Source organism: Gracilinanus agilis, chromosome 2 (assembly GCF_016433145.1).
Source record: "Gracilinanus agilis isolate LMUSP501 chromosome 2, AgileGrace, whole genome shotgun sequence".
NCBI classification, from domain to species: domain Eukaryota; kingdom Metazoa; phylum Chordata; class Mammalia; order Didelphimorphia; family Didelphidae; genus Gracilinanus; species Gracilinanus agilis.
This window is the reverse complement of record NC_058131.1, coordinates 60,260,277-60,281,301: the sequence shown is the minus strand read 5'-3', so window position 1 is coordinate 60,281,301 and position 21,025 is coordinate 60,260,277. Positions and strand designations below refer to the sequence as shown.

At 39.2% G+C, this 21,025-nt stretch overlaps 1 protein-coding gene across 1 annotated transcript in view; it reads left to right on the top strand.

Annotated features, from left to right (window-relative positions):
* The first annotated feature begins 1,051 nt into the window (after positions 1-1,051).
* Positions 1,052-21,025, top strand: part of OSGIN1 (oxidative stress induced growth inhibitor 1) — a 109,638-nt gene continuing 89,664 nt past the window's right edge. The window contains exons 1-2 of the mRNA XM_044659413.1: positions 1,052-1,174; positions 1,745-1,841. Coding sequence (XP_044515348.1) covers positions 1,052-1,174; positions 1,745-1,841 — 220 coding nt within the window. The remainder of the gene's footprint in view (positions 1,175-1,744; positions 1,842-21,025) is intronic.

The window sequence follows — 21,025 nt, the reverse complement described above, 5'->3', positions numbered from 1 at the left end:
GAGAAGTTACATGATTTGCTCTGGGTCACACAAATTGCTAGTGAGTGTCTGGAGCAGGTCTTCTGAAATGATGACAAAGACTGGCTGCTGAGATTGAAAAGCCTTGATGCCAAGGCTTTCTAGTAGGTCATGTAAAGACTCAACATTTATGAAAGCAGTTATCCATCTCTGCCCAAATATATCTGTCCATTGAAAAGGAACCCTTGAGGCAGCTAGTAGAACAATGGATAGAGCACCAGGCCTGGAGTCAGGGAGACTTAGGTTCAAATCTGGCCTCACACACTTCTTCACTTTTTGACCCTGGGCAAGTCACTTAGCCCCAATTGCCTAGTCCTTATCATTCTTCCATCTTAGAATTGATACTAAGACCAAATATAAGTTTGTTTGTTTTTTTAAGGAGCCCTCTACCTCCTGAGGCGATCCATTCCATCTTGGAAGACCTCTAATTGTAAGGAAGATGCTTTTTTCTCTTATCCATCATATCCAAATTTTTTTTTGAATAACTTCTATCTGTTGTTCCCATAGAAGGCAGAAGCCTTCTTGAGCCAAACAGAATCAATCTAATCCTTCTCCCACATGAGAGCTTTTAAAATATTTGAATATAGATATCATTTTTCCCAATTAAACATCCTTAATTCTTTCAACTAGAGCTCATATTTCATGAATTCAAAGGATCTTCATCATCCTGACTGCCTTTCTCTGAAAACTCCTACTTAATATTTTTTTCCTAAATACAAGATGCTAGAAATCAATATGATATTCTATCAATATGATATCTGACCAGAAGCTCTGATAGAGTGGAATTATCACCTCCTTACTCCTGGGCATTCCAAGCTTACATTCCCTTTTTAGCCCAGCATATCATACTGTTGACTCCTAATGAACTCTTAGAGTTAAGCAAAATCCCTAGGTCTTTTACAACCAAAATGCCATGCCTCATACTACTTTGTACTTGTGAAATTGATTTTTTGAACCCCAGTATAAGATTTTACATTTATATTCAATATTGGGCAAGACTCAAGGATTAGTGGCAGAATGATAGGTGACAAATATGGCTGTCAAGCTACAGAAAACAAGAATCCTGGCCAAGAGACTAGGAAACAAAAATCTGAGCAAAGTTAGCCCTGGGGGACTCCTTCTGATAAAGATGGTGGTGGTGATGGTTGTGATGGTGGTAAAGCTTTAATAAGTACTTACTATGTGTCAGATGTGTCAGGCACTGTACTAAGCTCTCTGGATATAAATTTGGGCAAGCAAGACAATCCCTCCCCTCAAGGAACTTACATGCTAATGGAGGATAACAACACATACAAGTGAGCTAAAAAGGGAAGAAAAAAATACAAGGTGGTTTTAGGAGCAGAGGACTAAGGTTCCAATGGGAGGAGGATGAGGACAATGGACAAGGTTCAGAAGGCATAAAGAAAATATATCAGGGAAATATCCGGTGGCCCTTGTCATAATGTTGTTCATTCTTCATTTTCAAAGAGGACCAATGGTGATAACACCAGGAAATAATGCCCTTTACTTATAGGTGAATTGGATTTAAGAGGCAGAGTTGCCCAAAGCTGTCAGCCTTACTCCCTCGTCCAGATTCATCAGAGTCCAGTGACAAGACAAAAGTCAGGATGATGTGGATGATCTTGGCATTTTTTATGTCTAATCAAGCTCTAAGAGTTCCATAGAGCCTGCTTCAACTATCTTAATGGCTATTGGAGCAAATTGTCTCATCCACCCATTCCATCAGGAAAGTCTTCACATGCTTAGCCCAGACAACCTCTACATCACCGAGGTGTTTGAGGTCTACCAGTTACCCTCAACCTGGTTTAGCCAGTCTATCACAGGTGAGAGACGGATGAAAGGAGGACACCAAAAGTGGATGCGCATCCCTGAAAAGAACTCAGCAAACTCTTGCACCAGAGGTACTAGTCCTCCCTGAATGCCCAAGCAGCCTTGTCATGTAGGAAACCAATAACAAGATGATAAGGTTCTATGGGAGCCAAACAACAACAACAACAAACATTATATCATGATTTAAGGCTTACAAAACACTTTACAAATATTATCTCATATTTTATTAAATTAGGTTGGGAAGAGACATTAAAACTGTCTAGTCTAACCCTCCTAAAGCCCGACTAAGGAAGAGAAGTTAATTAACTTACAAATAAGTAGCAAAATTGGGAACTGAAATCAGACCTTTCACCTCCAAATCCAACATCCTTTTCACTATGCCATCCTGTCTCAGGGATAGATGGGACCTAATGATGGTGAACAATTCCTGACTATAAGTAAGCTGGACATATGGAAGGATGAACCAGAACGAATACTGTTACCTCATCCTGAGCCTCAGAAAGTGGCCCCCTCAGAGAGGCAGCTAAGGGTTTTCTAAGAAAGGCACTCACCTGTACCAGAAGTCTGGCATCTGTTTTCCCCTTTTAAGTTGATTCTCCCATATGCCCCTACCCCAGCTCTACTCCCTAGACATTGCGCTAAATATAGCCCGAGCACACAGATGCCCTGGAGAGAGAAACCGAAGACATAGCCCATAGCTCCCCTGGCTGAAGTTCAGTAAATCAGAGAACTGGGAGAAACACACAGCAACACACCCTCATTAGAAAAGTCTCCTGGGGAGCCCAAGCCGTGCCTTTCCCAAACTTCAGAAGCCTACTTGGGTCAGAATCACTCTCTGCAAACAAATGACCCTACCCAAGATTTATACACACATGTGTACACACATGTATGCACACACACACATGTACACACACTCACTCACTCCAATAATGGTCAGAAACAGACATTCTCTTCTTCCCTTTCCTTCAATTCCCTCACTCCGTACCTTGGGAATTGTGCAATTCAACCCTAGTACTCCCAGCTTAGACATCTTTCCTTGTCGTGGTGCTACCCAAAGGACTTATTCTTGTGCTTGCTTCTCCATACCTTGGACTGTGTTCTGGACAATCTCAAGTCGTAAGTATTAAGTTTGGGTTTATAGATTCTCTTGCACTCTCATTTTATTAGTGCCATTACTATGTATATGTGTATATAAAATGAATATACCTGGGATCATAGAATTGGAAGAGAAGGTACCTTGCAGGTCATCTAATCCAAGACTCTCATTTTACAGATGAAGAAACCAAGACCCAAAGAGGCTAAACAGTATTCCTACATATATGTATCACACACACCACAAATATACATGTATGGATTGTACATGTGTTACATATAATATGCATGTGCGTGTGTGTCTAATGTAAACATTATGTTATGTATATATACACACAAATACTTATATACACTGGAGAAGGAAATGGCAAACCACTCTAGTATCTTTGCCAAGAAAACCCCATACAAGGTCATTAAGAGTAAGACATTTCTGAACAACAACAAATATACATCTATATATACTATATATACTCAGATACATACATACTTTTTTACCTTGAGGTTGATAAGGAGAGGGAATAATAAGCATTAATTAGGCTCCTATTATGTACCAGGCATTATGCTAAGCTTCTTTTGTAAATAGTATCTCGTTGGATCCTCCCAACAACTCTAGGAAGTAGGGGCTAATTCTACTATTGCTATTTGAGGGTTGAGAAAACTGAGGAAGACAAAAGCTAAGTGGTTTGCCCAGAATCACACAGCTAGGAAGTGTCAGAGTCTAGATCTTTCTGACTTTAGACCCAGTGCTCTGTCTGCTTCATCACCTAACTGGCACTTACTAATGGCTAACGGGGCATTATATATATACATATATATAAAATGCCATGTAGCATTTTCCTGGTGAATTATTATAACAAATTTTTTATCATTTTCTCAAAGCTAAATTTTGACTAGTTAAGGAAGAACAATTAAATAGTCAATATAAGAAATGATAAGAAGGATGATTTCTGTAAAACCTGGAAAGACCTCCATGGACTGATGCAAAGTGAAGTAAAGCAGAACCAGAAAAACATTGCACACAGTAACAGCACTATTGTATAATGAACTATTGGGAATGGTTTAGCTATTTTTAGCAATACAGTGGTCTAAGACAATCCCCAAGACTCATGATGAAAAATGCCATTCTCCTCCAGAGAAAGAACTGGTGGAGTCTGAATAGAGATGGAAACATACTATATTTCACTTTCTTTCTACATTTTTTTGTTTTGTTCAAGTTCTCTTCTACAAAATGACTAATATGGAGTAATATTTTATATTGTTGCACATGTAAAATCTATACCAGGTTGCTTGCTGCTTCAAGGAGGGAGGAAAGAAGGAAGAGAATTTGACTCAAAAAATTTAAGGGTTAAAAACATTTTTACATGTAATTAAGGACAAATAAAATGTTTTTTAAAAAACAAACAGTCAAATTGGATCCTTTCAGACATTTCTCTGTTGACTCATTAGGGTTTGGATATCATCACTAATAGTAGCAGCAAAGATTTCTCTGTCCACAGTGGTCGTGGTCCTTGACCATTGTCTCCAAAGGTCAATAGGATAGATACTCAATAGTTCTTTTCTTTTAAAAAAAAAACTCTAACCTTCTATCTTAGTATCAATTCTAAGACAAAAGAGCAGTAAAAGATGGGCAATTGAGGTTAGGTCATTTGCCCAGGGTCACACAGTTAGGAAGTATTTAAGTCCAGACTTGAACCCAGGTCTTCCTATCTCCAGAGCTTGCACTCTATCCTCTATTTTACCTAGCTTTTCCTTCTCAATAGTTCTTGCAAAGTCTCCTCCAGTCAGAAGCCAGCAGAGGTAATATTATGTTCAGATGAATTTTGAAACCCTGATGGAGTCAGCAACTTAAAGTATAAGATGAGCAGCTGACCCTAAAAGAAGAGGGACAGCAGCCAACAGGACCTCATTTTATTGGAGGCTAACGAGATCAACTGTCCTACTTTTTGTGATTATCTCCAATTTACCCTATATCTATCTTGTGTGGCAACATGGATGTTGTCATACTGTCTCCCCATCTCTCACGCTAGATTGGGAGTTGCCTGAGGGCAGGGACTTTCTTCCTTTGACTCCCCAAAGCTTAGCAAGATGCCTAGCACATAGTAGGCACTTAATAAAAATGTTCACTGTGTGACAGACTGATCTGGGCTAGTTAGAAATTTACTGAAGGCTGTACTGAAAGCCTACGAGAGTTGGGAAAGCTCCACACTTGGTGCATAGTTGTTTGCTTGTCCTCTCTCCCAATAGACCATGAGTTCCTTCCAGGGAGGCACTATTTTTGCCTTTCTCTGTACTCCCAGTCCTTAGCTTAAAGCCTAGAACAGATTTGTTGACTAGATTATCACAAGATTTTCCAGGTGGGTCTTTGTGATGTAATAGGAAGTATATTGATAAAATCTGGCCTCAGATATTTCTTAGCTATGTGACCCTGGGCAAGTCACTTAATCCCAATTGCTTAGACCTTGCCACCCTTCTGTCTTAAAATTGATACTAAGACTGAAGATAAAAGTTTTGTTTTTTTTTAAGCATATTGAAAAGTTATCTGCTAAGAAAGACCTGGGGAAGGGAAGAACTGGGCATTTAAGAAAAGAAAAGGTTTAAAAGAGCAGCTGTTGGAGGTCTGATATTGGAAATAATGGGTGTGAAAGTGCCTTGAAAAGCATTACTATATGTCATGTTATGTAAATGTCACACTTGTTTCAAAAACCTCTTCTAAAGAGGATATAGTAACTGTTACTGTAGCTTTAAAAGCCAAATGGAACGTCACAAAAAGAGTTGTTTTAATTGTCATCAAACTATTTGAAAACACTTTTCCTGCCACAGTTGCAGAGAGACTGAAAAACAATGAGGAAGAGGAGGGCAAAGTCTTTATTGATTAAATTATTTTAGCCTTCATCTTGCAAAGAAGATGAGAATTCTTAGAAAGAGATTTCATTAGTTACTAGTTATCATAAATATACTAAATGGTATGGTACTGTATTCTCAGAAATATAGAGGAGTTATTTGCCATTATGGTGATGTTTGAGGTGGCTTTAGATCTAAAATCTAAAAATAAAATAAAAATATTATAAATAATTTTGTCTATTTTATTATTGGTTTCATTTTTAATAAACTTTATATTTGGCATCTTTAATATTTAATCTTAGGAGATTAAGGGATCTAAGATACAAATATGAGTAACTACTATTGGGGAAGGAGGTTTCTCTAATTTAACTAAATATTTGGTGAATTGGTGGAGGTTCTGTAGCTTAACCTACCTTACCATTCTATTGAAACTTCTCTTTCAAAAAGTCTCCTTAATGACCTCTTAATTACTAAATCCAGTGACCCTTTTTAATACTACCTCTCCTCCTTGACTTTTCTTTCCTTTTCAACACTGTTTTTCACCTATACTAAAAGTTACTCTTGTCTTCTGGCTTCCAGAATCACTGAATCTTAAAGTTTCAAGGGACTTCCGAGGGCTTTCTTGTCCAACTGATATCTGATCGTGAATTACACACAAAATCCCAGAATTACTTAACTAATGTCACCTGGTTTCCTGTCTGACTATTCCTTCTTGGTCTCCTTATTTGGTCCATCATCCCCCTTCTACATCTTAAACATCTCACTTTCTTGATCTCTTTGTTGGACCCTTTTCTCTTTTTTTGCCCACCCTCTCCCTTAAGGAATTCATGTACACCCCTGGGCTCAATGATCACTTCAGTGCAAGTTATTCCCACATTAACTTGTCTGACCATAATCTCTCCTTCGAACTTATTTGTCTCGCATTTCTAATCATCTATTGGATATCAACATTTGGATGCTTTGCCTCAAGCACAACATGTTCAAACTCTCACCCTCCAAACTCTTCCAACCACCCTATTTCTATTGAAGCCATAATCATCTACTTAACATCGTTCAACCTCAGTTTCTTTTAATAAAATGGTGATAGATGGGGGCAGCTGGGTGGCTCAGTGGATTGAGAGCCAGGCCTAGAGACGGGAGGTCCTAGGTTCAAATCTGGCCTCAGACACTTCCTAGCTATGTGATCCTGGGCAAGTCACTTGACCCCCATTGCCTACCCTTACCACTCTTCTGTCTTGGAATACAATACATAGTATTGGCTCCAAGACAGAAGGTAAGGCTTTAAAATAAATAAATAAAATGGTGATAGCAGTTTTACAAGGCTTATTACAAGGATCTAATATAATAACCTATGTAAAGTGCTTTAAAAACCTTAAAGCGCCTATATAAATTATTGTGTTTATTGTTCCCCCCAAAGAAAATGTTCCCTCCCACTTTAAGAGCAATTTATGTCTTCTCTCCCTTACTTGGCTTATATTATACTTTTCTCTTTACCTGCCATATTCCTCCCCACTAGAATGCAGACTTCCTGAGGACACAGATTATGGCATTTTAAATGTTTGTTCCTCTGGTGCCTAGCCTAGTGCTTTGCATATAGCAAGCACTTGATACCTTCTGTTGAACTGGAACTTGATTTCAAAATGGAAAGCCAATCTTGACAAACCCTGGATGCCAGATCACCATGACGCCTTACAATTTCATCATAAACCCTTGGTATCCAGGGTTTGTCAACCCTTCTTTACACTGTGGAATGAGGCTAGAGCTGTGATTTTATTTCATTGGTACAAGGAACTCTTGACAGAGAAACTTTCTCTAGCTATCAGTGCAAATCAGCAGCTTCTCTAATGAACTGTCTAGTGCAGTGATGGACAAACTACAGCCGGGTCCCAGACGCAACCCCCTGAAATGTTCTATCCAGCCGGGTGACATTATTCCTAATCTGACGAATACTATGAGTAGGATACAATACAATGAAACTTTGAAAGAGTTACCTTAGGAACAGACTGACAAATGAGCATTTCCTTTCTTTTGGCCCCTTCTTTAAAAAGTTGCCCATCACTGGTGTAGACCTTTGAAAAGTTAGATAGATTGCCCAAGGTCACATTGCCAGTATGAGTCAGAAGCAGGACTGGAATTCAAGTCCTCCCGACTCTAACCACTATGCAAGGCTGCCTCTCTATACCATACATTTACATTCTGGTTAACACTATAGAAATGCACATGATTTCAGTAAATTGAGAAGGAAACAATAGCACTGGGCAGCAATACATGGTTTAAGCAGCAGGGAGGGACCACTTGGGTTTGTCAATTGCTACCCAAAAGTGTCCAGTTCAGGTTTCAAACCCCATTATAGGCTTTATATCCAGCTCAACTCCCTCTTTGATATGTTCTAACAGAACCTTCAAAACCCTTCTTTAAGCTCCCAAAGATTTCTAATCTGAATGCCACGCAATTCCTCAAAGTGAGAAGATTCTTTATTCTCCTAAATGAGGGGCATTGGCATCTCCCACTGCCTCCCCTCCAGCTTTGCTTTGGGGATAGTTAAAAGCTGAAGTGAAAGTGTCAAGGGGGAGAGAAACTGAGGCATATTCTGGAGCAATGATATTTTAAGGTCTCTAAATCACCATAGAGCCCCATGAGGCACTGGGGAAGTTGTAAACTGTTACATCTGTGCCCACATATCCTAAATTCTCCCCCAAACTAAGTTGTAAATACAAGTGCTGGCCATGAGTTCTGTTGCATGATGATTTCAGAAGGAATTTGAACCCCAGGGAAGAGTGTGATGCTGGAGCTGCAGTCATGCTGGCCACAGATAAGTATTTATTTGCCTTGTGTATGTTATAGTCTGATCTGCCCTCTAGTGGAAAGGAGCTGTCCACTCCCTAGTATTTTCAGGAGATCATATTCTATCAGAGCACCCTCCATATTTTCTAAACAGATATTTTGACCTGGAAATGTGGGTGTCTTCTGGTCCAGGGATCCATATTTAGATTTGGAGAATAGGATCATAGATCTGGGATCAGACAAAATCTCAAAGGCAATCTAATCTAATCCTTCATTTGGCTGAAGAGAAAACTGGAACCCTCAGAGTTTAAGTGACTTTCTCAGGACCACAAGGTCAAGTCACGGGGCTGGATTAGAATACAGGTTATTTGACACCTAGTTCAAAACTCATTGCATGACTCCATGGCTTCTTCTCTGCCTCCTTCTGATATAGTAGAAAGCAGCTTGGCTATGGAGTCAGAAGAACCGGTTTTTAGTCCTGGCTCTGCTGCTAATTAGTTGTATGTTGTTGTTTAGTTACTTTTCAATCATGTCTGACTCTTCATGCCCCCATTTAGGGGGTTTCCTGGCAAAGATATTAGAGTAACTTGTCATTTCCTTCTCTAGCTCATTTTCCAGATGAGCAAACTGAGGCAAGCAGAGTTAAGTAACTTGCCTAGGGTCATATAGCTAATAAGTGTCTAAATCCACATTTAAACTCAGGTCTTCCTGACTCCAGGACTGGCATTCTATTCACTGCACCACCTTGTTACACAATTAGTTACATAATGTTGGACAAATTATTTCACCTCCACAAGCCTCAGTTTCTTCTTCTTAAAGTCTGGAGGTTGACTTTGATCTCCAATTTCCCTTTTAGATAAAAAAAATCTATGATCCCTAAATTACTTTTAATCCATTGTATGGAACCTCTCCTAATGGCTTCCCTTCATTCATCTCCTTCCTTCCTTCTTTCCTTCCTTCCTTCCTTCCTTCCTTCAAAATCAGTTATTAAGAATTAATTCTATCACTTGAAATGTCCTAGTCTCCTAGGACATAAAGGCAAAAAGAATTTAGACCTTGACCTTGCAGAATTCATTTTGTGGAAGTTAGTATTATATCTCAACTCACATAAATCAGAGGATGTAGTTCAAATTCTGGCTTGCTACGTCTGTGACCTTGTAAAATGAGGGGATTCGACTAGCTCTGACCATGTCGCCCTCCTTATCCAGCACCTCCCTATTGACTGCAGGACTGAGCATAAAATTAAAATGCTAAATGAAATGAAAATACTCTGTTAAACGAAAAGACTGCTAGCATTTAAAGCCATTTGCAGTCCGATCCCTTCCTACCTTTCTTTCACTTTATTCATAGAGTCTCTCCAAAAACTCTATGATCCAGCCACATCGAGCTATTTGCTGTGAGTCCAACAGACATCTTCCACTTCCATTGGGCCACCTAGCTTCCCTAGCTGGCTTCATGGCTCTGCTCCAGTCCTACCTTCCCCATACCAGTGCCTTTCTTCTGAGATTACCTTTCATTTTCATGGTTTATACCTTGTATTTGTTGTTGTTCTGTCATTTTTATTACATCAAGTACCTTGGCAAAGATTGCCATTTCATCCTCCAGATCCTTTTACATACAAGGAAACTGAGGCAAATGAGGTGAAGTGACTTGGCCAGAGTCACACAGTAAGTGTCTGAGGTCAGACTTGAATTTATGAAGATGAATCTTCCTGACTCCAAATCTGGCACTTCATCCCCTGCACCATTCAGCTGCATATATATCTGTATATCTGTATATATATATATATATATATATATATATATATATATATATGCCTAGTTATTTGACGTGTTCTATCTCCATCAGTAGGGGAGGGGAGGGGAGGGGATGACTTTTTGCCTTTCTGTGTGTATCACTAGCTCTTAGGATAGTACCTAACTCATAATAAGTGTTTAACAAATGTTTGCTGAATGACTGACAGACTGGCTAGCTGGCCTCTAAAGTCCCTTTTGGCCCTAGTTTTAGGTCTATGAGTCTAAGTAAATCCAGGTACCTTGAGGAGAAAAAAAGCACATTTTCCTTCTCCCTCTAGCCCAAAGTTTCTTCATCTTTATGTGTCCTGGACCCCTCTTGGTGGTCAGTCTGGGGAAGCCCAGGGACTCCTCAGAATCAGATTTTTAAAGGCATAAGATAAAATAAAAATACATAAGATTACAAAGGAAATCAATTATGTTGAAATACAGTTGACTAAATATGTTTTATAAAAGTTCATTGGCTTAATGGGAGTGAAAGGCGCCCCCTCTGCTCTAGAACCTTTTCCCCTCTTTTTCTCCTCTTTCTCAGTCAAAGTCTAAGACCAATATCATGGTAAATCTGGCAACCACTGACATTATTTAACTTTATCTTCTCCCCATCCTGACCTCCACTGAGAGCCCACATTACACAGCCCAGCACAAGATCATACCCAATCTCCTAGCTGAATTCAGTTGCTCAAATTTCCTTGTGGGAGCAACAGAATGAGAATGTGATGTTGGGGTGCTGTGGATTCTTTCGCCTCCCTAACATAGGGCCATATTGGTCTCAGGTTCTGGAATAGGGTAAGTCCTTCAGGTAGGGTTTCAGTCTTCTCAGGAGAAGTTCAGGAATGGGGACTCGCCCTTCCAGAATTACTCACATTTCCCATAATCACCCATTCGTGCTTTTAGGAGTAGTTAACAGGTGCTAGGCCTGGAGTCAGGAATGCTCACGTTCAAGTTTGACCTCAGATACTAGCTGGGCGACCCTGCACAAGTCATTCAACCTCTCTCTGCCTCAGTTTCCTTAACCCTACAATTAGAATGATAGCAACTACCTCTCCGGGATGTTGTGAGGAGCAAATAAGTTAATATTTGTAAAGTGCTTAACACAGAGCTTGGAAGCTGGTAGATCAATAACTGCTTGTTTCCTTTTGCTTTTTCAACTTGGTGCTGAGGAAAATGAAGTGACTGCTAAGTAGACAAGTTAAAAAAGGAGGATCGTTACCATGAGAGCCCTTGGGAGCACTGCCTTGTAGGTCTCCTAGCATCGTTTGAACTATTGTCCTTGGGAGCAAAGAAATACTTGCAGTTGGTTACCTCCAACACAGAAGAGCCAAAGGAATTCAGGGGAGGAGGGAGGGTTCCCCAGTGAGAGGAAGGTGTCTAACAATGCCCAGGATGGGTGCTCAATTAAAAACATTATGCAGAAAATATCGTGACTCCCTTCTATAAAGCATGTTCAGTGCTGATGGTGACAAGCATTTAGCTTTGAAAGTTAGATTGGTTCTACAACATAATGAACCTGCAAGCTGTCAGGGGCTTAATGTCAAGGATATTTTCTTGGTAAGAACAGAAAGAAATCAAGTGTGCCAGGTAGAATTCGACATTTTTTTAAATTTTCGTTTCACTTCTTACAGCTTTATTATTTTAATTTAATTTAATTTTTTTGTTGTTGCATTTTAAGTTTTGAGCTGTTCCTTCCTCCTTCCCTCCCCATGAATTTACTTTAATGGAAAGCAACAGTATTTTTGGCATGCCTTTGTGTGGATGAAGTAATCTAAAAAACATTTTTTCTAGTATTAGCCATGTTATCTGAGGCTTTCTGACAAAGGTGGTCTCCATCTTGTTCTCTTGAACACATGGCCCAATGGAACAACCATTATATTTGGTGTTAAAGGTACTCGATTTGAATCCCAACTGGGCCACTTATTAGTTATGTGACCCTGGACACTTAACCTTTAATGAAATGACTGGATTCAGTGCCCTCTGAGATCCTTCCACCAAGGCTATAATATAACTGGATGACTTCCAAGATCACCTCTAGATCTCATAGAAGGTCAGAGAAGGGGAAGAACCTCCGGCTCTGTGATCCTTGTCCTCTAGGAAGTACTATGTTCTAAGGCGCAAGGAGCATGAATTCAAATTTGGCTTCACTAGATTATTAGCCATGTCTTTGAAAAGTCATGCATGTAAAAGCACATATTTGTATATTGGGTCGGTATATTTTTTGACTAGTGTCATAATTTCAGAGATGAAATATCATGGGGAAAATATTGGCCACATTGCAGAATTGAAGTTATCATTGGGAATCATAATTTCACTTTATGGAGTACTTTCTCTGGAGGAATTCCATGTGAACTGGAAAGACCTCCAGGAACTGATGCAGAGTGAAAGGAGCAGAACCAGGAGAACATTGTACACAGAGACTGATAGACTATGGCACAACCAAATGTAATGGACTTCTCTACTAGCAACAATGCAATGATCCAGGACAATTCTGAGGGACTTATGAGAAAGTATGCTATTTACATCCAGAAAAGAACTGTGGGAGTAGAAACACAGAAGAAAAACAACTGCTTGATCACATGATTTGATGGGGATATGATTGGGGATGTAGACTAAAAGATCACCCTAGTGCAAATATTAATAATACGGAAATAGGTCTTGATCAATGACATATGTAAAACCCAGTGAAATTTCTTGTTGGCTACAGGAGGGGGGTGAGAGGAGGGAAGGGAATGAACATGAATCATGTAACCATGGGAAAATGTTCTAAATCAATTAATTAAATAGAAATTTTAAATTTAAAAAAGTATTTTCTGTTCAAAGAAAAAAGAGAACTGGGGTATTTCTAGACTGTTTAGTTCTATTTTACTCTAATTGAGAATAAAATTCAAAAAGAACACAACCAACAAAGAAAATAATAATATGACTCACTTTTTTTAGTGCTTTCAAATTTTGCAAAAATAATTTTCCCAAAGCACACTTGAGAGATAATTAGTACAAGGTTAGATTTTATTTTGGTTTTGCTCCACACACCTGTGGTTTCATCAGTGTGGGGAACTTGTAAGACAGGTATGCAGATTAAGACTTATCTTCAATCAACACCTGTAGAGAGTTGCCTGGTGACCTTTGGGGTTGCCCATGGACACAAAGTGTACAAATATTTATTGTACCCATTTTAAAGATGAGGAAATTCAACCTATGCTTATAAAATACTATTAAAAATCACTGTGATGATGCAGATCAGTGGTTTTTGTTATTACAACTACATTCTCCATCAATCACAATCTTAACCCATCTATAACTTGGCTTCAGAAGGTACATAAAATAAAATCTATAGGATTACACAAGATATAAAGTTATCAAAATATTTTTTTAGAAAACAATTTCATGAACTCCATGTAAAGAACTACATTAGGTGACTTCTGAGGTCTCCCCCCCTCTAGATTTATGCTCCTATGAAGTTGCTCATTCCCACCTCCATTTCTGAAGCCCCCTTTGTCTAGAAGGCCCCCGCCTCCTCCATACTGCTTATCTTTCAATGCCTAGCTCAAGTTTTTCCTCCTTTATAAAGTCTTTCCTGGATACTTGAGCCCCCGATGAACGGGAACCTTCTCTAAGATCCAGGCTCTATCACACTATTCATCACAGGTCTTCCTGACTCCAGACCTGTGTTTATCCCCTGTGCCACTTAGCTGTCCAAAAATATTTGTTGCTTAATGCTAAATCAACTGAACTTTCTTCAATGATTAGCAACAAGCTCTACAAACAGAGAGGACAAAAGCACAAATCAGTCAACAGAGAACTGGGAATTCGAGCTTACCACTGCAATGAGTCAGCAACACTCAACTTCTTTGTAAACTGATCACAGGCTTATTAGTGACGATTGAATATGCAAGAACCAGGAAGAAATGGTCAGGTCCCAAATATGGTCTCTAGAAAATAAAGAGTCTCAATCACAAGAAGAAATATTTGAGTCTATCAAAGGAGATCACAGTATGCTCAAACTGAAAACAACCTTAAAGATATTGGAGTCCAGGGTTTCTTAACCTGGAGTCAATGGACTTGTTTTTAAATATATATTTGGGGGGGGGGCAGCTGGATGTCTTAGTGGATTGAGAGCCAGACCTAGAGACGGGAGGTCCTGGGTTCAAATTTGACCTCAGACACTTCCTAACTGTATGACCCTGGGCAAGTCACCTAACTCCCATTGTCTAGCCCTTACTGCTCTTCTGCCTTGGAACCAATACACAGTATTGATTCTAAGACAGAAGGGAAGGGTTTATAAAGATAGATAGGTAGGTAGGTAGGTAGGTAGGTAGGTAGGTAGATAGATAGATAGATAGATAGATAGATAGATAGATAGATAGATAACTGTAGATTTCAATATAAACTGGTTTCCTTCATAATCCTATGTATTTTTATTCATTTAAAAACATTCTGAGAAGGGGTCCCTAGGTTTTAGTTCCTAAACTGCCAGAAGGGTCTGGATAATAAGAAAAGGGAATAAAATATTCCCAAAAGGGCAAAAGACCAGCTAGGTGGTGCACTGAGCTTGCAGTCAAGAAGACCTGAGTTCAAATCCATTGACCTTGGGCAAGTCACTTAAGCAGTGTAAACCATTCTTCTTCTGTCAAGTGAACTAAAAAAGGAAATAAGAAGTCACTCTGTTATCTTTGCCAAGAAAATGCCAAATGAGGTCATGAAGAGTCAAAAATGATAGAATTACACTAGACGGTTCATGAAGAGTCAAAAACAATAGAACTACACTAGATGGTAGACGCTATACCAGTGATTCCCAAAGTGGGTGCCAGCGCCCCCTAGTGGATGCTGCAATGATCCAGGAAAGCAGTGATGGCCACAGGTGCATTTATCTTTCCTATTAATTGCTATTACATTTTTTAATTAATTTCCAGTGGGCTAAGTAATATTTTTTCTGGAAAGGGGGTGGTAGGCCAAAAAAGTTTGGGAACCACTGCACTATACTAAGCATTTTTCAACTCTTTGAGGTAAATGCTATTATGATCCTCATTTTACAATTGAGGAAATTGAAACAGGCAGAGGTTAAATGACTTGTTCATGGCCACCCAACTAACAAATATCAGGCTCCATTTGAATCCAGGTCTTTCTGACTCCAGGTCCAAGGTTCTATCCTCTGCACCACCTCATCGCCTCTTGGAAAAATAATGATGAAGAATCTCTGTTCTAATCTGGAAACTAAGGCTCCGTGTGGAAAAGTTGCTTGGTTATTTTTATAAGAAATAGCAGACATTGCATTCAAATTCAGATTTTTTAACTCCAAAGTTAGTTGACTTGGCTGGAATAAGGTCACAGTGACTGGCTATATATCTCTGGAGTTGGAGACCTTTCTCATGGGAGATGTTTATCTTGCTATTTTCTATATAAGAAAAATGCGGCCAGTTTGATTCCTAGTTCTATTTACTAGCTATGTGACCTTCGGCAAATAAGCCAGTGGAGAGAATATTGGATTTTGAGTAAGGACAGGACTGGCCTTCTGGCTCTGTGAAACTTGCACGACTGGCCAAATCACTAAAATTCTTTGGGTCTCAGTTTCTTTCTCTGTACAGTGAGGGTCTTGGATTAGATCAGTTCTCAAACATTTTGGTTTCAGGACCCCTTTTATTATGTAATGGACATTCTGTACCAGCAGCAATGCAATGACACAGGACAGTTCTGAGGGATTTATGGTAAAGATGCTACCCACATTCAGAGGAAGGACTGCAGGAGAGGAAACACAGAAGAAAAGCAACTGCTTGAATGCATGGGTTGATGTGGACACGATTGGGGATGTAGACTCTTAATGACCACCCTAGTGCAATTATCAATAATATGGAAATAAGTCTTGATCGATGACACATGAAGAAATCAGTGGAAATGCACATCGGCTGGGGGCGGGGGGTTGAGAGGGGAGAGAGTAAGAACATGAATCATGTAACCATGGAAAAAATTTTTATAAAAAAAATTAATTAAAAAACTAAAAAGAAAAAGAACATTAAAAAAAATTATGGAAGTGAGGCAGCTAGGTGGTTCAGTGGATAGAGAACCAGGTCTAAAGACCAGAGGTCCTGGGTTCAGATCTGGCCTCAGATACATCCTAGTTGTATGACCCTGGGCAAGTCACTTAACCCCAAGTCCCTAGCCCTTACTTCTCTTCTGCTTTGGAAAGGATTCTTGGTATTGATTCTAAGGTAGAAGGTAGAAGCTTAAGAAAATTATGGAAGGGTCTCTTTGAAGAACTTTTATTTATGTAGGATATATCTATCAATATCTGACATGTTAGAAATGAAAACATCATAGTATTATTATGAAAAAAGTTTTGACCTGGAGGAACCCTTGGAAAAGACCACCCCCAACCCAGAGGCTCCTAGACCACACTTTGAGAACCACTGGATTAAATCATTGAATTAGAGCTGCAGAACACTTTAGAAATTACCTAATCTAATACCCTTATCCTTAAAATCCCTTCTATCTACAAATTCAGGAACCTAATTCACTTCTCCACAGACTGCTATTTCCCTCCTCTGTAAAATGAGGGGGTGGAACTAGATGGTTTCCAAAGTTTCTTTTAGTTTGAAATCTTAGAATTTAATTCACTTCCCCTCTTTGGGTCCTGGAGTTCCATGTTCTGTACAACATGGGGGCTTAAGACTAAATGACCTCTAAAATTTTTTTAAATGCCTATAAAAACAACTGTGAACATTCGCAAAATGTCTTTAATCGCAGCCTGGGAATGGTGTTGGGACTACTGACTCCATTTACCCATGAATAAAGTTAGTTTTCAACTAAAAAAAAAAGACTAAATGGCCCCTAATGTTCTTTCTGATTCTAAGTCTTATGATTCTAGTCCAGCCTCATCACTTTACAGGGAAGCAAAATGAGACTTGAAAGGGGGTTTGATTGGTCCATGATCACACAAGTCTGGCAGAGTTGAGACAAAAACCCACGTCTCCAGATCCTAATTCATTGCTCTGTCCACTGCCCTTTACTGTGTGGACTCAGCTGCCTCCCCAGCCCACGGACTCTAGACCTAAGACAGAGCAACCCTTCATAGGCTTTGGCATCTTCCTTGGCATACTTGATCTGGTCCTTTGGGGCTGGGAGTAAAGTAATGTTCATGTATTCTGATCACCCTCTTCACTTTTCTTTGCAGTTTACCTGGATCATTGTTGTTGATGTTCAGTTTTGTCTGACTTTTCATAACCCCATTTGGGGTTTTCTTGGCAAAGTGGTCTGCCATTTCCTTCTCTAATTCATTTGACTGACAAAGAAAGTGAGGCAAATAGGGTGAAGTGACTTGCCCAGGGCCACACAGCTAGTAAAGTATCTAGGTTGGATTTGAAGTCAGGTCTTCCTGACATCAGGCCCAGTGCTCTATTTACTGTACCATATCATTATTGATCCATAAAATAGATCCTATTAAGTCTTGTCAGACAGATTCAGAAAACCTGTGACTTAAGATTTTCTTTTTATTTATGGGATTTTTAAAGTCTTTTGTCTTTTATCTTTGCATCTGGAATTACTTCCTGCCCATCAAGAATACATAAGTGAATCAACTCATCCATATATATTATAAGCACTTTCTGTGTGCCTCGCATGGTGCCAAGAGATGGGGATAAACACATAGTAGAAGAAATCATCCTTACTTGCAAAAAGCTTACATTCTAACAGGGGAAACAACAAGGAAACATATACTTACCTACAGAATAAACATAAGAAAATAAGTTTAAATAAAGTAGTTAAATAAAAAATACAAATAAATATAAAATAGTTAAGTAAAAAATACAATTAACTATGAAGTAGTTAAATGCAAGGTAGTTTGGAAGAAAAGAAGCTGGCAGGTGGAGGTAAAGGGAGGAATTAGAAAAGGCTTCATGGATAAGGGGGTTCTTGAGTTGCATCATTAGGAAGACTGAAATTCACCAAGATAAGCTTCAAATGGATATATGACCTAGAACTAAAAAATCATATCATAAACAAATTAGAAGAGCAAAGAAGAAACCATCTACAGATAGGGAAGAGTAACAAGATCTATGGATAGGGAAGAGTAACAAGAGCCATTCCCCAGTAGAAAAATGGTCAAAGAATATAAAGAAGTAGTTTTTCAAAGGGAGATATCCAAGCTATCAGCAATCATAAAGAAAAAAAATATTCTGAATCACTAATAATTACAAGTTAAAGAAACTATGAGGTTTCAGTTCACATCTGTCAGACAGGCAAAGATCACAAAAGAGGAAAATGGCAAATGTTGGAGAAGCTGCAGGAAAACAGGTACATTGAAGCTATGAAATTGGCCTAGCCATGGAGGAAAGCAATTTGGCAGAAATTTTCCAAAATTGGCATGCCCTTTGATCTGACTACACCAGTACTAGGCATAAATCCCCAGAGGAATCAAAGAATGAAAAGAGAGACTATATAAAAATAAAAATATCCAGCATTTAAATAGTACTTCATTGTTTACAAAGTGCTTTACAAATATGTCATTTTTTCTTCATTGCAACCCTGGAAGGTAGATGCTATTATGACCCTCATTTTATTGATGAGGAAACTGAGGCAGATAGAGGTTAAGTGATTCATTCAGCATCACACATTTGAGGCCAAATTTGAACTCTGCTCTTCTTAACTCCAGGTTCAGTGTTCCGTCTACCATCTAGATGCCAAAACATGCTGTAGCTGGTATGTGAAGTATTGTAGGGGTTTCTTGTTAACTGACTAAATAAAATGTGCAAAGGCATTTTTAAAAGGGTCACACAAAATTTGAAACTAAAGAACTAGCCTCTTATGAGAGAAGAAGAAGGAGGAGATGGAAGAGGAGGAGGAGAAATCAAGGGCATGTGATATGCAGAGGGTTTTGCCTTGGCAAGGAGACGAGCCACAACATTTTGGTGGGGAGAGAGAAAAGACTCATTTACTAAGCAAATCACATATTCCAGGGGCTTAAAAACCAAGACAAAAATAAAAGTCCCCTCTCTTAAGGAGCATATATTCTAAAGTGGACAACACATACATACATAAGTATATTCCAAGCACATGCAAAGCACTCACAGCTCAGAGAGAAAGACACTAGCAATTAGGGGGACGAGGAAATGTCTTCTGCAGAAGGTGATGCTTGAACTGCTCCCTAGAGGAATTTTAGGAGGGTTAGAAGAAGAGCATTGTAGGCATGATGGACAACTAGTACAGGGTCATGGACATGAAAGATGCTTGGAGAGACCAATTAAGAAGCTATTACAATGGCCTAATCAAGGAGACTGAATTGGGCTGGCGTCTGACAGTGTATATAATATTCTGTCCTAGTAGCTTCTCACCTCTCTGCCAAGAGAAAAGAATCATTCATTGAGACACAGGGCCATGCTTCCTTTTCCTCTCTTTTCTTTCCTTTTCTTTTCTTTTCTTTTCTTTTCTTTTCTTTTCTTTCCTTTTCTTTTCTCTTCTTTTTTTTCTTTTCTTTCCTTTCCTTTCCTTTTCCTTTCCTTTTCTACCCTTTTCTTTTCCTTTCTTTTCATTGTCATGCAAAACCCACTCCCATATTGGTCATTGTTATAAGAGCAAAGTCACATATAACTAAAATCCCAAAATAAAACCAAAAACATACTGAGGTGAAAGATGACTCCAACAGTTCTTTCTCTGGAGGTGGATACATTCCCTGTCATAAATCTTTCAAGATTGTCCCAGATCATTGCATTGTGAGGAGTAGCCAAGTTTTCACAGATAATCATCTTACAATATTGCTGTTTTTGTGTACAATGTTTTCCCAGTTCTGGTTATTTTGTATCAGTTCCTGCAGATCTTTCCCAGCTTTTTCTGAGATCATCTTGCTTATCATTCCTTATAGTTCAATAGTATTCCTTCACCAACACGTACCCCAATTTGTTCAGCCATTCTCCAATTGATGGACATCCCCTCAATTTCCAATTCTTTGCCACCACAAAAAGAGCAGCTATAAATATTTTTGTACAAGCAGGTCCTTTCCCTTTTTTAATTATCTCTTTGGGATATAGACTTGGTAATGGAATTACCAGATTAAAGGGTATGAACAGTTTTATAGCCCTTTAGCATAGTTCCAAATTGCCCTCCAGGATTGTTGGATCAGTTCACAATTCCACCAACAATGCATTAGTGTCCCAATTTTGCCACATCCCCTCTGACATTAGCCACTTTCCTTTACTGCCATATTGAAGGTCATGCTAGTACTCAATAGTCCTTAATGGATAGAACTTTGGTTTCTACAGCACCTATTTGGAAGTGAGTGGGAGAATGAACATTTATATGGCATCTACTATGTGCCAAGCACTGTGTGTACTTTAAAAATATTATCTCATTTGATCCTCAAATTGATTCTAGGAGGTAGGTGCTAATACTATTTCCATTGGTAGGAAGCAGCTAGATTTGAACTCAGGTCTTCCTGACTCTTGGCTAACACCCTATACCCATTTTGGCAAACCTATGGCACGTGTGCCAGAAGGGGCTGCTCCCCTCTCCTTCTCCAGATGCACCTGAGGACATTTCTCACTTCACTCGCCCCTCTGCCCTCCAATCTAATGGGAGCACTTCCTCCCTCCCCTTTCTGGGGTAAGGCGGGGGGGGGGGGCTCACATGTGGCATAAGGGTTGCAGTTTGGCACTTGGTCTCTAAAAGGTTCGCCATCACTGCCCTACACT